At 43.0% G+C, this 17,690-nt stretch overlaps 1 protein-coding gene across 5 annotated transcripts; it reads right to left on the reverse strand.

Annotated features, from left to right (window-relative positions):
* Nucleotides 1-3,437: 3,437 nt before the first annotated feature.
* Nucleotides 3,438-17,368, reverse strand: C14H8orf33 (chromosome 14 C8orf33 homolog). 5 transcript variants are annotated; one of them, XM_063314684.1, is made up of 10 exons: nucleotides 17,225-17,368; nucleotides 17,014-17,124; nucleotides 14,841-14,908; nucleotides 14,481-14,571; nucleotides 13,171-13,308; nucleotides 9,609-10,106; nucleotides 8,387-8,553; nucleotides 7,595-7,682; nucleotides 5,663-5,809; nucleotides 3,438-4,129 (listed from the first exon to the last, which is right to left on the reverse strand). In XM_063314684.1, exons 3-10 carry the CDS (start codon nucleotides 14,847-14,849, stop codon nucleotides 3,915-3,917), a joined length of 1,353 nt encoding a protein of 450 aa, XP_063170754.1. In that variant the 5' UTR covers nucleotides 14,850-14,908; nucleotides 17,014-17,124; nucleotides 17,225-17,368; the 3' UTR covers nucleotides 3,438-3,914. The 5 variants fall into 5 exon arrangements, with proteins under 5 accessions (XP_063170754.1, XP_063170750.1, XP_063170751.1 ...); XM_063314680.1 differs by having other exon boundaries at nucleotides 3,439-4,129; nucleotides 7,595-7,678; nucleotides 8,383-8,553; nucleotides 17,225-17,367; XM_063314681.1 differs by having other exon boundaries at nucleotides 3,439-4,129; nucleotides 7,595-7,678; nucleotides 8,383-8,553; nucleotides 17,281-17,366.
* Nucleotides 17,369-17,690: the final 322 nt, after the last annotated feature.

Consider the following 17,690-nt stretch of genomic DNA (forward strand, 5'->3'; position numbering starts at 1 on the left):
CCATCTGCTGGACCACAAACAACCCAACCCCACATTTGCCTAGATATTTATTGTCAAGGCCATGGTTTTCCCCATTGCTGTGAAAGCTGGGCCATCAGAAAAAGCTGAATGAAGAAGACTGGATGCTTTTGAATTGTGATATTGGAGGAAATAGTTGAGAATACCTTTGATTGCCAAAAGAATAACTCAATACTTGATAAAATAAAACCAAACTGCTTGCTGGAAACCCTAATAATAAAGCCAAAGCTGAAATATTTTGGACACCTTATGGGAAATGGAGAGTCACTGAAGACCCTGACTGCAGGCACTTGGAAAAGAGGTCAGCAGAAGACACTAATACCACCAGCCTCAGCTTACAGTACAAGATCTCAGAGGCAATTATGGGCAGACAATCCTGGGGAAATTACGTCCCTCAAGCCATGGAAATTCAGTGGCAGCTGAATAACGGAACAACAAAAATGCAAGATGTGACCCCATCCACGTAGTTAGCTGAAAGGTAGACTAGTAGATTGGAGTAAATATCACCAATCCGACTCACCTTGCTGGCTATGCCTCCAACTGTGAGGGCCTCAGGGATTTCACAAAACTGAAGTCCACCCCCTCTATTATATTTTATCTGGATTTTATTATGGCTCACCTGAGGCTCTTTTCCTGCAGATTCTCTCTGATGAAGAGGGGCTCTGTGATCAGAGTGAGATGGCTTCTTCTGTGCATCTGTGCTAAAGAAAAGACTGGTTAACTTCTGCAGGGAGGCCTCCAGTTCTTCCTCCGTGTATTCCAGAGCTCTTCCGGCACTGCTGATAAACTGGCTAGTTGAGGTTGAGGGGCTCTGAGCCTCCGTCTTCTTCTTGACCTCATCTTCTGGCTTCTGCTTCATCAAAATGAATATAAGGATAAACAAAACCATGCACAGGTAGACAACCCAGATCTCCTCCATTCCAGTAGATTCAGGAACCTAAATTCAGTCAGAACTTTAAATATTGCCACACTAAATAGCGAAGTTGGTGCTGGGTTCAGGAAGTTTTCACTATCCTTTAGTACGAGGAAAAACTTACTCCAATGAAGAGCACAAATAAATCTGTTCCAGCTAAGTAACTGGTATTTTGAGAAACTGAAGTTAGAACTTCCTTGCTTAAAGAACTTTCATCCACCTTAAACGTTCTTCAGGAGCAAACACCAAAACATAAACAGAACTGAACCTTGATTATATGGAAGATGTTTCAGAAGAAGTCCTTTATTCTTAGATTCTGAGTTGATGTTTCATTAAAAAACTAAAGAAACTTCCTTGTTTCCATGTTCTCATAATCCCAGTTTGCCCTTATTGCTTCCTTGCTTGCTGATGGTGATCGCTAGGTGATTCTTCAGACCAGCGGAGATCACTTTTCCAGCCAAAAATATCAATCAGATTCAGGAATGGTTCTCCAATTCTCTAGTGCTCCTTTGTTATTTCAAATACACAAGTACTACAATGTTTAAATAGCCTTGTATTTTATTTTTAAAATCCAAGATGGTAAGTACTTGTTCTGGACTTTTAGTAATTAAAAGTGATCAGATCCAGAATATTTTAATTTAGTTCAAATGACTTGTAAATCAACCAATCAATGCTTATTCAAAACTGTTGTTTTTTAAAAAAAATCTGTAGAGTTGAACATTTAAGCACGAGCTACTTTTAAAAATGATTTGCCAGGACAGAAGATCTAGCCTTTTGAGTGGCAAGTACAATCAGTAATTAGAAAATGCAAATCTCTTGAATTTATCTCCAAGGATGTTTGATCATCAGAAAATGGATGTTAGTCCTATCATGCTTTATATGGCTATTGAAGTCAAGCTCTCTCTCCTATTACACCCTTTATTCAGACCTATCCACCTAGCTATTCCATGACTCAATAGTCAATGGGCCAATTAAAATTTAGTACCCACCCCCGTCTTTAACCAGTCTTGGAAGAGGGTCACTGTGTATCATTCATCACTGCAAAGTTGGGCGGAAGGGCCAGTCTGGAGTTAGGGAGCCAAAAAGTGAATGGAGAAGGGCTGGCTGGTAGAGTTCAACTTTCTAAACTTGAAGGCAGTTACAAGGCATATTTGAGTTCCTGCCAGGAGTTTTTTGTTACACTTGAGAGAATGCCAGGGCTATAAGGAGGAGAGGTGCTATCAAGATACCTCCCATATTTTCTATTTTATTCTTGACCTGCTGACCACTCAGTTACAGCTTTTAAAACAGTCTGTTCTTACAACTGAGGCTCTTTTCTTACCACCAAATGTCTACAGGACCTGGAAGCAATTTGAAGTTCAAAGCATCTTTCTCCATGATTGAAAGCATCCAAGGCACTGTGGCTTTAGAGAATGAGCTTACCAACTAAGAGAACCAGCTGCATAGTAGAATTCATTTTTTTTCTGGCCTCCTGGGGTAAATTAATAAAGAAAATAAGAAAGATCTTGTTCCTCCAACAGATTTTTTTAGGAGAGGAAATTTCAGAAGGTACATATTTGAAGGCTGCCAGCTGACCTACTTCTGGCTTGTTCTTGTGTCTTTAACTGATATTTGATCCTCAGGATGATAATTGAGCGGATGATCTTTCTCTCTCCCCCCCCTTTTTTTTGGCATTTCTATAAAGCAACAAGAATCTAGCCAAAGGCCAATTTTCTATACATAGTGGTTGGGTTCACATATCAGGCTAAGTCACAAACTATGGAATATGAATCACAATGGCTGGATTCATCCAACCTGCCACTTGATTTGAAAATGTGTTCGCTCCAAGACTCATTGATATAAATGGGACTTACTTAGCTTAGCTCTGTAATACCAAATTTGCTCCAATCTTATGTACTGCCCAAGCGGGAGGTCTGCTACAGTTTGTAAACTATAGACAAAAAGACAGGGAAAGTGGGTTGAAACTGAGTCCAAGTTAACTTAACCAGATTTGGGAGGTTGATTGGGATGTTTCTCCAATCAGAGATCGGACCGCCTGCTCTTAGCTCAGGTTGGGGGAAGACCTCTGGTGCTCTTCTGCATCCCAAGAAATGGCACCAGGGGGGTTATTTCGAAGTGCAGTAGCCAAGATAGGATCGCTCCCATGAAGCTTGGTAAGTCACAGTAGACAATCCTTTTTGATATCCAGATTTTGGGGAAGCACCTAAGTTGCGCACAGGTTAGATCAGCTGCGCTTTTGAGCTTCAGCGTGCAGAAATGAGGGGAGAAGCTCTAAGTCTCTCCGTGCCAGGAAAATCTATTTCTGCATATGAGGCTTGCAAATTAAGCTGTGCCTAAAGGCAGAAAGATCAAACTTGGTTATTGCTTGTGGTCAGCTGACAGTCACCTGTGAGTGGCTGAGGGTATATGTTTGGGATTTTACCTAAAGCAGTGTTTCCCAACCTTGGTAACTTGAAGATGGGTGGACTTCAATTCCCAGAATTCCCCAGCCCAGAATTCCTCCCCCCCATGGGTAGCCGGGGAATTCTGGGAGTTGAAGTCCACCCATCTTCAAGTTGCCAAGGTTGAGAAACACTGCCTTAAAGAGTCTGAAGAGTCTAAAGGACAGAACATCCAATAATGCATAATACTTCTGAACACATTCATGCATTTCTCTTATCTGATCATCCATCTGCTTGCGGGTATGTGTGTGTGTGAGCACATCTGCTACTCTCTTCCTAACTCTAAATCGTTTGCATCATTTAAGAAAGCACTTGCATAGAAACATGCATCCAATCAGGTACCCTGGTGCTGCATAAACTCACCACTGAATTAATAAAACTGGGCACATAACACCGTATTTTGTTGGCCCCTCTTCCTCAAACTTTCCAATTGTGCAACTTTTTTACAGGCCATTTGGTTTTTGCTTTGTTGCTGCTTTTTTCTCTCCCCCCACAAAAGAACCCTTTCCAAAATCAATTGCCTGGTGGGCCAAAAACGCTGCTTAGAAAAAGTTGAAGCAGAATTCCTCTTGAGGCGGCCTGCGTGTAAAAGAGCAAGGGTCGGCTGCTCTGAGACAAACCGAGGGAGCCGGGGGTTGAAGGAAAGATTCTTGGAGGTTCTGGCCCCTTCTGGCCGCTTCTGCAGACTTCCTGAACACCTGGCTTCTCTTCTTCTGGGCCTCTTCAGTCACTTCTGCGATGTGAGCCGCTTTTGAAGCTTAGAGGGGTGGAAGGATAGAGATGAAAGATCAATGCAAAAGCTTCAAAAGGCCGACATCTGCCACGTTCTGTCTATCTTTTTTTCCTGAACTGTCTTGCTTGCTCAAGTGGGGAAAAGGAGTTAGGATCTGAAAGCCAAGAATAAGCTGGAAGATGGCCTCTAATTGTCCCTTCTCCCTGGAAACACCACACTAAATAACTCCGTCTTCCTCTGCTTCAGGCAGACAACAATGCCATTGTGAGATTACAGGTAGTCCTCGCTTAACAACATTTGGGACCGGAATTTCAGTTGCTAAGTGAAGCGATCATTAAGCAAATCTGACCCAATTTTACTACCTTTTTTGCAGCAGGCGTTAAGCAAATCACCACAGGCATTAAGCAAACCACATGGTCATTAAGCAAGTCACACGGTTCCCCACTTTGCTTGCCAGAAGCTGGCCAGGAAGGTAGAAAATGGCAATCATGTGACCATGGGATGTTGCAAGGGTCATAAATGTAGACCAGTTGCCAAGCACCCAAACCTTGATCACATGACGGCAAGGATGCTGCGACACTCATAAGTGTGAGGTCACTTACGTCCGAACCATTACTAAACAAATGGTTGTTAATTGAGGACAACCTGTAGCAGCTGTTACAAAGACCCCACTGTTTGCTCCTTTCAAAGAGGGAGGGAGGAAGTCTACCATCTTTAACAGCCAGGAAAGCTTAAGCCTCAACAATGAACAGGAAGAAGAAAAAATGGGATGGAGATTGCAAAGTAAATGGCATTGATTATCTACAGTCTTGACTGGCCAGATACATTTTACACTGCAATATTTTGTTGCTTGGCTTCTCACTTATTAGGACTTACTTATTTAATTCAGTTTTGAGGCTGCCCAACTCCTTAATGGTTTACAAATTAAAAAATAAAAATAAAAAACACACAATGGAATGGAAGACAACACACTACCAATAAACCACCCCCCCACCATTACCCTATCCCCGTTGAAATGTATACTTCATTTAGGCAACACCCTCAAAACCTGTACTAGGTATTATAATCACTGAGGAGTTAAAGCATACACCTGTGCACCAAGCTACATTCAATTGGCAATGGCCTAATCCTACACCCTGTTTTTCAGCTGAAAAGGATGACAGAGCGACTTACAAGGATGATGGCTTGCAGTTTCAGAGAAAGAAAACCGGCTGGCTACTTTCCTGCTCACTTCACCCAGTCAGGTGAAGACCCAGCAGGTGCATTCTTGCAACTGAACTTGGCCAGTATTACTTGTGGTAGGGATTTTTTCTCAGTGTGTGGTTTAATGCAAATCTGTAAAGATGGGCTAATACAGGAACATCATTAAGCAGCCAAGGAAGGAAGGAAGGTGGGAAACAACATGCTTGTAAAACTGGACAGAAGGGAAGGAAGGAAGTGTAGGAGGAGGAGGAGGAGGAGACTCTAACAGGAGGCCATTTCATTGCTCCCTCATCCTGCAGCAACTCCAACCTTGTTTGCAACCTACTCCCCGGGAGCAAGCCCCCTTCCCCCTACCTGCTTGCAAGAGCTTCAGCTGCTTCTGCCTTTCCTCGGCCATTTTTGCTCTGTAGTCGCCGAACATGATCCGCATCACTTGACGTTTCTTGGCCAGCACCGCTTTTTTGCTGCGCAATGTCTTGATGGCCCGGACAGCCTCCTCCACTGAAAGGAGCCAAGGACATCGTTACTTTTATCATTTCAGTAGGACTTGTAGCAAAAGTGTGTCCTCTTGTTCAGATTTCATGCAGTGACATTTCCCCAAATAACCCATTCCATTCTGTTCCTCAATCAGCAAACATGCTCTCTTAAGGACTGGTCATCCTTCTTCGAGCTTGCTCACAACCTCCCCTTTTGGATATGGATGGTTTCCTTTCAGCGTCCTTGACTACACAGTTGAAGAAGTCATCTATGGTAACGGGAAGTAGGAATAACCTTGAAGAACAGAAGGAAGAGCCGCTACGAAGACAACGGTCAGATAAAAGATATCTGAGTCTGGGACAGAACTGTAATCCGAAAAAGCATCTCAGACAAGTCCCTCCCTTTATCCTCTTACATTTATATGTATTTAGGCATGCTAAGGGTTATGGAAAATGAAATACGACACACATTTTAAAAACCCACTAGATAGATAGATAGATAGATAGATAGATAGAGATAGATAGATAGATAGATAGATAGATAGATAGATAGATAGATGCAGCAGATCTATTTTCTCTCCATAAAATAAAATTCATAAGGGAAGAAGTTTGGTTAAGTTGTCACTGCTCACAGTCTGCTTTTGGAGCGGTCATCTGTGATCTCAATGTCATGGTATTATTGGAATACACCCTGCATTTCTAAGTCTGCTTGAGAGGGTGTTGCCAATCCTGGAAGGAACACCTTCAAAATACTAAATGAACCAGGACTGTTCCACTGTTCAATTGAGGTCAATGAAAGGATGAGGGTAAGTGATTGGGAAACCCTACAACCCAACAACAGGAAGGAATGGAGGAAGAGGAGGTGCCTTGGTGTTTATCGTTCTTTTCTTTCTGGGCAGGAACTGTCAGACACGAGAACAAAATTAAGAACCTGTGACCTTCCCTATATTGTTAGAATGGATTATTTTGGGAAAAGTCACATATATAGTTTCATATACTCCATCAGCACGGCCAATGTTTGAGGCTGATGGAACTAGGAGGACCCAGGGTGCTCATCCCTACTCAAGATGGGTCTCCACATGAGAAATGATACTCCTGTCCTCAAAATCCTGGCTTTTTTTCCCTCCCTCAGCGTCAAAACATCAGGAATGGAGAAGGTGTGACTTGGACAACCCACCAAATAAAAGGTAAAGTCTCCATCAAGTCAGATTTGACTTTTGGTGACTCACGTAATTTTCTTTCTGGCACCAATATGGAGGTGACTGGCCATTGCCATCATCCAATATGTGTTTTTTCCCCCCCCTTCCCACTCTAGCCTATAGCCTGGAGGTTCTCCATCCAAATACTGATCAAGCCTAACCCTGCTTATCTTTTCTGAGATAATCCAAGGTTGGTTGACTGCTGCTACCTGCTGACTCCCGCAAGGTTCCTTGCTATGGTGAATCACTCATCAATTTAGCATAAATTATTTATCTCCCTTTGATAGTCCCATCCCGTCAAGGTTCCTTAAAACCCTGAAGACCTGTTTGTTCTCTCGGGTTGAGATGGATGGGGCCCCTTGTTGGGTTTGTCCTTGTTATTTTCGTGTACGTCTGGACACAGTGACCAGATCCTAACTTGTATTGGTTTCTATTGGATTTTCCCCCCTAGGTAAATATTAATTAATTTATTTATATTTCAAATTTCTGCCACCGCCCATCTCCCCTTAATACGTTGTGACCTGCCCAGAGTCAGCTGGAGTTGGGTGTGTGCGTGCCGAAACTGAATTAAACAAACAAACAAACAATTGATCCCGAGCAAGCTGACTCACTCTGTTTGGGGGTGGATTTCTGAGTCTTCAAGCCAAGTTCCAGCTGTTCCACACACCAGTCTATCTCCCTCTTCAATTGATCATCTGGCTGTTACATTCAGGGGGAGGGGAAACATGCAGGGGAAACGAGAATTAGTTGAGCATGCCATTGCAAGGTTAGCTACTCCTACAGCTTGTTTCAACCTCTAAGTTATCTCATAGAGGAGTTCTCTAACTCGTTGTTTCTCAGCCTTGGCAACTTTAAGATGTGTGGACTTCAACTCTCAGAATTCTCCAGCCAGAATTCGGGGAGTCGAAGTCCACACATCTGAAAGTTGCCAAGGCTGAAAAACACTGGGTTAGAGGCACAGACTTGGTTCAGGCATCCTGCTAAACCCTCATTTCTTAACCACATTCTGTAGTGTGAACCTACAACTGGGTTCAAACTACATGCCATGACATAAACCTTGGTTTATAATGATGGCTGAGTTCACACAACCCACTAACCTAGAACCAAAGAAACCACATGATGGCTTAGTTTGTTGCCCAATCCCAAGTACTGAATTCAAACAGTGAAAAAGGGAAACCCCAGATTGGAAGATCAGGAGACCTTCAGGCAAGTCGCTTTGAAATGCAGCCAGAGGGGCACCTTGACTTTCCACCCTGAATGATCTACCAATAAACCTAGATTAGAGACTTAATAGGAGCGCAAATGAATACGTCTGCATCGCTGACTACCACACGTTCTGCCAGAGCTATCAGTCTATAACTCACTCATTGTCTTATCCTACATTCAGTGAGGTCTTTACATGCCTGTAACATCTCAGCTTGATCAGATGTTCCTTGGCCACAAGGCTTGTTGTCTCCATTTCCTTTGTCAGTGTTTGCTATTTTTGATGGTGGCAGTTTCTTTTTCTTTCTTCTCTTAGATGGTCCACCAGCTGCCACAACCAATTTCTCTTCGGTGACCTCTGTTGGAGCTGGGTACCAATTATATATTTTTAATTTAATCATTTGCTTTTTTACTCAATAACATTAGATTTATATTCGTTTGTGTATCTTTCACTTATCTTTTTTTATATATACAGTATAATTTTTATTAAAAGTTTTAAGAATAGTAAGAAGTAATACAGGCTAAATTAGAACAGAGAAAACTAGAGAAAACTAACAAAGATAGAAATAACAGAAAAAGCTGAAAGTGCGCTAAGAAAAGAAAAGCAGAAAAAAAGAGAAAGATACATAGAAAGACATAAAAGTATACAGAAGTAGCTTTCGATATTCTTCACAGCGATTGTAAGTACAATTATATTTTAACCTCTCTCTCTAAAGTTATATCGTGACTCTCTTCTTTCTATAATCTAGCCTGTCTAATCATCAAAACCATAAATCACAAGGTCATTTTTTTCATTTTTACACAAAAAGCTCATTAGGACTTTCACTTATCTGAAAATTCTTTACCAAGGGAGAAGTTTTTTTATTCTGTAAAATATCATTGTATAATTAATGCATTACAGGTAGTCCTCACTGAACGACTACTCATTCAACAACTGTTCGAAGTTATGACAGCACTGATCTAGGGGGACTTATGACAGGTCCTCATAGTTGCAGCCCTCACAGCATCCCCGCGGTCTCAAGATCGCAATCCAGGCACTTGGCAATCGGCTCACATTGAAGTTGCAGCGTATGATTTTGATGACAAGCAAAATCAATGGGGAAGCTGGCAGGAAGTTGCAAATGGCGATCACATAAACACGGGATGCTGCGACCACGCAAGGTTCACCTGACAATGGCAACGGGGACTGCTGCAACTGCTGTTGTAAGTTGACACAGTCATGTGACACTGCACTTTATGACCGCATCGCTTAACAACGGAGTTGCTGGTCCCAATTAGCATAGTTAAGTGAGGACTACCCTGTATTAAACACTATAGAACAGAAATAAAAGCCAATTCTAGTAATAAATGAATTAGCTTATAAAAGATCAATACCTATATATTTCTTCCCAAGACTTAATTAAAACTTAGTGATCTCCATACCTACTTGGGCTGTTTCCAATTTTGGTGCCTCTTGCCTAGGACATGCTTCACCTTGTCTGCCTGCACAATCCATCACATCAGTTCTATCAGGTTTTGAAAAGGTTGATCTCTCTGCTGTCTTGGATGGGATGTCTATCTCTGGAGCTGCTTCTGCTCCAGAATCAATGGCAACAGCTGAAAGTGAGGGAACATCTGGGATGATGAAGTTGAAAGCAAAGTCAGGCTTCTGTGCTCCAGTGGAGAAGTCCAGCATCCCAGAGGGACCATTACCAGTGGATTGTTCTCTGGAGTCATCCAACCCCTGTTCTTCTGCCGTGATTCTATCAGTTTCTTCTGGGGTTCTTTCCGGCAGAACAAAGTTAAATTGAAAGCTGTTATCTGATGATGCAAGCAGTGAAGTTGACGCTGCAGAGGGACAGCCGGACTGCTTCCTGTACACCACGCTGCCCGAAGGAAGAACATTTCCTTGTTGTATTTCTACCTTCTCAGGCCTCACAGCTACAGGGCAGAAACAGAAACATGGGCACTCCCATTAAACCGAACACAAGCTAGAGCTGCTATCAAGGCCTACCTTGTGGCGGTAAGAGCGGTGAAATGTGAATATTTCTCTGCTCTTATTGCATCCGCAGAATGCTGTTCCGACGGCCTTGAACCAGTTCTGTGCTGGTTCACCTCCTTCCTCCAGGGCCGTTCCCAATCAGTGGTGATAGGAGAGGCGAGATCCGGCCCTCAACCCCTCCTTTGTGGGGTGCCGCAGGGTTCGGTACTCTCTCCTCTCCTATTTAATATCTACATGAAACCGCTGGGTGAGATCATCCATCACCATGGGATGAGGTATCATCAATATGCTGATGATACCCAGTTATATATCTCCATCCCGGATGAAGTAAGTGATGTGGTCTCCACCCTTTCCAGGTGCCTGGGAGTTGTGGGGGCCTGGATGGGGAACAACAGGCTTCAACTGAACCCTGGTAAGGCAGAGTGGCTGTGGATTGATGGCTCCTCGGGTTCCAGGAAGTTGTCATCTTTGGTTCTGGATGGGGTGGCATTGCCCCATTCGGAACCAGTGCGGAACCTGGGGTCCTCCTGGACTCGCGACTCCTGCTCGAAGAGCAGGTGGCAGTCGCAGCCAGGAGGGCCTTTGCACATCTTCGGGTGGTACGCCAGCTACGCCCATTCCTGGACCGAGATGCCCTCCGAACAGTCACTCATGCCCTTGTCATCTCCCATATAGACTACTGCAATGCGCTCTACATGGGGCTACCCTTGAAAAGTATTTGGAAGCTTCAGCTGGTCCAGAATGCGGCTGCGCGGACAGTTATTGGGGCTGTAAAATCAGCCCATGTGACACCACTGTTACGCAAGCTGCATTGGGTACCAGTTTGCTTCCGGGTCCAATTCAAAATGTTGGTTATCACCTTTAAAGCCCTACATGGCATGGGACCAGGGTACCTGAGGTACCGTCTCGTCCCCATAATATCGACCTGTTCCACCTGGTCAGGCAGGGAGGGCATGCTACGGACCCCATCAGCAAAGGAATTTCATCTAGTGGGGTCCAGGAGGCGAGCCTTCTCTGCAGTGGCGCCCGCCCTTTGGAACATCTTGCCCCCAGAGTTGAGACAGATTTCCTCACTCTTGGACTTCCGGAAGAAACTTAAGACCTGGTTCTGCCGCCTTGCTTGGGAGGGGGAGAGAGATAGCTCCACCTGGGGATGGCTGGCGCCATAGTACCCCTTAGTGATCCATCTCCACTTGGATTTCATGTTTGCTTTTATGTATATTTTAATGTAATTTTTATCTGACTATGTTTTAATGCTATTTATTGTAAACTGCCCAGAGTCCCCCATTGGGGGAGATGGGCGGTGATATAAATTTAATTAATAATAATAATAATAATAAATTACCAAAGCATACTCAACCCAATGAACCAAATTACATTATCTTTAAACAAAGGAAAACCACATTTTATATGCTGTATACATGGAACATTAAACTGTGGATGTTGTGGCATTTGGCTCGAGGTTACAGAGGTCACCAAGGCTGACTGGAACTATACTGTAGAGAAGAAGCTGCAATTGCAACAGTCTCTAATAATGGACCCATCTCTTCCTGGTTGGTTGATGCTTCTCCAGTGAGTGGATTATTTGCCTGCTTCTCTAGCTGTATCTAATGGAAGATCAAGCTCAGCTCTTAACAATAGCAGGCTTCAGCCTGACAGACAAGGGTATATTCCTGCCAGATTATCAGTGCCTGAAGCTTTCCCAGAACTTTCCTCCTCTAATTCCTTATCTGTCTGTTAGGTTCACATGAGCTGACCTCCTCCATTTCTTTTGGCCACATCCCTAACTGCTACTGTAGTGGCTGGATCTCAGAGAAGGCAGGGCTCAGGGTCAATTAAGGCAAGTGTAGAATGGGTATTTCATTAAAGGAAATCTGAAGGGCTCTCTTTGATCCAAGTAATTTTCATCCATTGTTTTGGCTGGACAGCAGTCTCAGCAATAGCCATCTTTGCTCCCCAATGCTTCACTGTTCATTTAAGGAACAGAATTCAGCACTTCTCTTTTGCGATTGGCCACCTTGGCTTAGTCTTGTCTGACCTGGTGCATTTCCAGTTGTTGAGCTAAGATCCCTCATCACCAGCCAGCATGGGTGGCAAAAATGGAAGCTGTAATCCATAATGCTTGGAAGGCTTCAAGTTGCAGAAGGCTGCCCCACCTGACTCTGCAGCAGCTGCCAGTGACATCTAAATATCATGATAAACTGGATGACAGCGTCTCGGTATGTGCGTGTTTCATTCTGGGGTATCTATAACTTGGCATTTTGTTTAGGGGCAATTCTGCCTGGATCTAGGACAAAGGTGAGCAACTTCCAGACAACCCCACCTTCTGCCTGCAGAGATCCTGTATGAACGATCTGTCCTCAAGCAAATGCAACCTTTCTCTGCCCTTACAGCACGCCAGATAAACAGAAAGGGAGGGAGAGCCAAAAAGCAAGACTTTTTACAGGAAGGATCACTGACATGCAGAATGGCATTACAAACCCATTCAGGCTGTGGCTGTACAGGTAGTCCTTGCTTAATGACCGTTCGTTTAGAGACTGTTCGAGTTATGACAGCGCTAAAACCTGACTTACAACCATTCCTTGCACTTACAACTGTCGCAGTGGCCCCATAGTCACGTGATCGCAATTTGGGTGCTTGGCAATCTTTGCACATTTATGATAGTTGCAGCGTCCTGCTGTCATGTGATCACCATTTTTGACCTTCCCACCTGGCTTCTGATAAGCAAAAACCAATAGGGAACTGTGTGATTCACTTAATGACCACATGCCTTGCTTAACAACCATGCGATTTGCTTAATGGCTGCTGCAAAAATGGTCATAAAATCAGGTCCAGATTCACTTAATGACTGCATCACTTAGTGATTTCAGTCCCAACTGTGGTCATTAAGTGAGGACTATCTGTAGTGGGAAAGAACAAAAAGACATGCACATAAGGATGAAAGAATTGGAGGAAGTAGCATGAGTGAGTGACTGATGCAAAAGACAGGACTTGCCACCTCACCTACTTTTGCCGCTCTCTCTTTTTCTTCAGCCATTTTGAGACGGTAATCTCCAAAAACATGGTGCATCACCTGCCGTTTCTTCACAAGGGGAGCTTTACGTGAGCGCAATACTCTAAGAATGCGCTGTGTTTCGTCTGCTGCTCTCAGGAACCAGATATGAAGAATGTAGAACAGACACTCATGAAACCCTGGCATTACTGTGTTGCAATGCATTCTGTCTGCAACACGCTTTATAGTCTTCCTTTCACTTTCATAGCATCCTAGGAAGACAGATCTCTAAATAGTAGACCCATGTTAAAGACAAGCAGTCTAGACTTTGAGGTATTGCGCTCTGAAGCAGAATTCATGGACATACTGACATATGACTGTAAGTCCCATTCATGTAGCTTTGCAGTTTTACCGAAACAGAAACATATGGTAGAACATCCCTTTTGAATGAGGATTGCTTAATTGATGTAGCAGGGACAGGAAAGAAGTCCAAGAAAGGACACTCTAGCTCTAAATTGTAAGGGTGTTCATCACAAACCAAGATTAGATCAAAACGACAACATGTGCAGTACAGGTAGTCCTAGCTTAACAACTGCTCATTTAGTGACTGTCTGGAGTTATGACAGTGCTGAAAAAAAGACTTATGACCGTTCCTCACACTTAAGACCATTGCAGTGTCCCTGTGATTGCAATTTGGGTGCTTGGCAACAGTCGTGCATTTACAACAGCTGCAGCGACCTGCGGTCACGCAACTGCCATGTTCAACCTTCCCAGCTATCAGCAAAATCAATTGGGAACCATGTGATTCGCTTAATGACTACATGGTTCGCTTAACAACTGCTGCAAAATGGTCATAAAATCAGGTCTGGATTCGCTTAACGACTACATTGCATAGCGACCTAAATTCTGGTCCCAACTGTGGTTGTTAAGCAAGGACCACCAGTAACAGCATGATGCTAATCCTGCCCTTATGTACTTGGGTCTTGACATCTGATGCAAGTATGTAAACCATGCTTTTTGCATTATGATGCACATTTCATCACTCCCTCAACCACGCAGATACCTGTGGGACCAGGCTTTGTTTTCTGTCTTTCCCAAGCTTTGAGATGAAGAGTGGAACAAAAGATATTTCCCTGACTCTGTGTTTTAGAAAAATACCATGGGGATTTTCCGTGCATCCTTGGTGCACTGAAAAGTGTCTGGGGATAACAAATTTGGCTGGCCAGCAAAACTAACCAAAACATATTAACGTTCTGGAACTATTGCTGAACATTTAGAGTTAAGCCGTATAGGAAAAAAAAAATTAAGGAAGGCACTATACCTTGTTTTGGAGTTGGGTTGAGACGCAAAAGGCCAGTCTCCAGTTGAGCAATGCACCATTCCAGTTCATCCTGAAATGTTGGTTTGGGAGCCTGGATCGATGGGAAACGTACAGCAGAAGCATTAAGGGCTGCTCTTTTCAAAAAGGTGTTTACACATGCCTGTGTGCAAAACCTATATAACCTTTAAATCCCAACAGTCCTGTGAAAAAAATGCTGTGCTTGCTAAAATTCCCTTTCCTACAGAGTAATTAAAATTACAGAAGTCTTAATGTTTATTTAGTTATTTATTTCTGGGCCTTCTGTACTGCTTCAATCTTAACCAACTCAAAGCAGTTTACCACAAAGAACACACTTCTTACCTCTTCCATTAATTAAGTCTGCAGTAAGTGTTAACATAAAATCTTCAGATATTTTCTTTCTCATTCACCTAGGAACACAAGGTGACACATGAACATTTATATTTACCATGAAATCTAGAGTAACTTTATTCAAAAGCCCAACTGTGTCTGCTACATAAGCATCCGTAGGAGTGACACTTTCTATCTTGTGTAGGTATCTTTACAAGTCTGCTCTGTTGCTCTTCTCTTTGCAGACTTTCTTCTTCTATACCATTTTTCTTTTACGTTAGTAATAAGGCATACCTTGGAGATATTGCAGGTCCGGTTCCAGACTACCGCAATAAAGTGAATATTGCAATAAAGTGAGTCACATGAATTTTTTGGTTTTCTGTGCATATAAAAGTTATGTTTATGCTATACTGTAGTCTACTAAGTGTGCAATAGCATTATGTCTTAAAAAAATGATGCACATACCTCAATTAAAAAATACTTTATTGCTAAAAATGCTAATAATCGTCTGAGCCTTTCGCTGTTGGAATAATGGCGCCAACAGACTTGCTCGATGCAGGGTTGCCACTGACCTTCCATTTGTAAAAAAACACTATCTACAAAGCAAAATAAAGTGAAGTGCAATAAAACGAGGTATGCCTGTGACATTACAGTATTTCTTAATACAGCCCAATTTCCATTTTACACAGTACCATTTAGCCAAAGCATATTCTACTGTTTTTTTAAAAGGAAAGTAAGCCATTCCACTTAACAGTATCCTTTTGCTTGCAATGTGACTTGGTCATTTGTGCACTCAAGGCACAAATGACCAAGTCACATTTTGGACGCATCATGCAAAGACCAGCTCCTTTGTGAAGTCTATAATGCTGGGAAAGGTAGAAAGGAAGAAAAGAGGATGACCAGCAGCAAGGTGGATGGACACAGTTACAGTGGTGACTGGGGTACCTTTGGAAGACCTGAAGGACCTGGTTGGGGACAGACCATCCTGGAAAAGATCTATATGGTCAGTAACAGTTGACACTAATGATGGCACATCAACATCATCATTTGCTTGTATCCCCCCAAATGAATACATTGTTGCAATTAATGCTGCAACTCCATATACATCACTAAATATATTTAGAGTTGCCTTGTGAGAGCTGGGAAATTTCTGGCTCATTGTCATCTCATTTACAAATTAATAGCAGTTGGAAAGGAAATATAGTTCAGTAGCAAGGGGCATGCAGAAGATTCAAGATCCAGTTTTCAGCCAGATTCTACACCATCCCCATATTACAATTGAACATCAGTAACTTGCTACCTACAACCAAAATGTTAAAGCTCTTAACTGCCCAGCTCAAGAATTCTTTCAAATTTGCTTTCTCATAAACCAGCCTGCTTCATTGGTATACCAGAGCTGAGCTTTATTATATATATTTTTTATATTGTTTGGTCTATTGTGAGCCGCCCAGAATTGTTTGGAGTCAGCTGGCATCAAACCAAACCAAATTATAAACGAACAAACAAACAAACTACAGGAGGCTCCAGAATGACTCTGCAGGGAGCAGCAGATCATTAGAACACCAGAAAACAAGCACTAAGAAGCAAAGGAATCTACTTAGCTCCAGATACGCAGTTTATTTAGAATATAGAGAATTTAGAAAGTCAGTTTGGTGTAGTGGAGACTGAGTTCCAGGCCTTCCTTAGGCATGAAAGCAGGCTGGGTGACTTTGGGCCAGTCCCTCTCTCTCAGCCCAGCTTATCTCACAGGGTTGTTGTTGTGGGGAAAATAGGAGTATTAGTATGTTCACTGACTTGAGTTGATAGATATATATATATATATATATATATATACACACACACATACATACATACACATACATACACACATACCATGAGAATATATATATATATATATATATATATATATATATATATATATATATATATATATATAAATCTAAATATATAAAAGTATTTATAAATATAAATATTCTCATTTTTCTGCAAGAGCACCGTGCTTATTCTTAAAACAAACACATATCGTCCCTGGGCAATGTCATGCCTCTTTTTGCAGTTCTCTTCTGGGTTGTTAAAAATGCAAAACTACCCGTGCTCCGCTTTCAAATTAATCAGGGTTTGCAATCAGAATTCATACCCCCCTCCCCGAAAATAATACAGGAGCTAGTGCGAAGCCAAGACTGACCGTGGGAGGACAGAGAAGGAAAACGTTAGTTGCTTGCTAAAATAAACATAGCCTCAAATCATCCATGGGCTGCGCTGGGACAGAGAACCGGCCTGGCGGGCTCTTAATAATCTGCATTTGAAATTAAATTTAAAAGCATGAAAGTGCTTCACGAGTCCAATCTCGTGCCCGACCAGGCCGCGCCTCGTTACCCCTCTCCTCTGGAGCTCACACAGATTCCTCCACCCCCAGTTCAATCCGGGTCAATCCACTCTGAAAGATACTGACGCCGAAGTCTAGCTCAGTTTCGCTTAGCGAGTTACTCCTCTAGGATCCCGCCGCAGCACGAGCAAGGCGGGCCCGATCCGCCGCTGGACTCCTTCCCCCTCGCTCCGGAGCTCGGGTAATTCGGTTCCACCCGGAAGTCGTTCCTCCCTCTGGTTGGCTTGGAGGTCAGCTGTTTTCTCCCACCCAAGAAAGCTTCCCAGTCTGGGGGTTGTCGGTAAAGACGACTTACCACAGGCCTCCAGGGGGGTTGGACTACAGCCCCTATCATCCTCCCCAGCCAGGGAATGTTTTGCCTAAATATTCTGCCCAAGCCTTTTCCAAAAATGTGGAGGCAAGCACTTAAAGAGAGTTGAATCCTGCAAGCTAGTCGTTTTTGTAACAAGCTAAAGCTTGTGAAAGGCTAGCTCAGT

This window comes from Candoia aspera, chromosome 14 (genome assembly GCF_035149785.1).
Source record: "Candoia aspera isolate rCanAsp1 chromosome 14, rCanAsp1.hap2, whole genome shotgun sequence".
Classification (NCBI taxonomy): domain Eukaryota; kingdom Metazoa; phylum Chordata; class Lepidosauria; order Squamata; family Boidae; genus Candoia; species Candoia aspera.

What these genes read in the sequence shown, in the direction of transcription:
- C14H8orf33 (XM_063314684.1), bottom strand. An exon ending in CAACCCAACTCCAAAACAAG is followed by an intron (nt 13,309 to 14,480) that starts GTATAGTGCCTT and finishes TCCTGAGAGCAG; the next exon opens with CAGACGAAACACAGCGCATT. An exon ending in AGAGAGAGCGGCAAAAGTAG is followed by an intron (nt 10,107 to 13,170) that starts GTGAGGTGGCAA and finishes TCTGCCCTGTAG; the next exon opens with CTGTGAGGCCTGAGAAGGTA.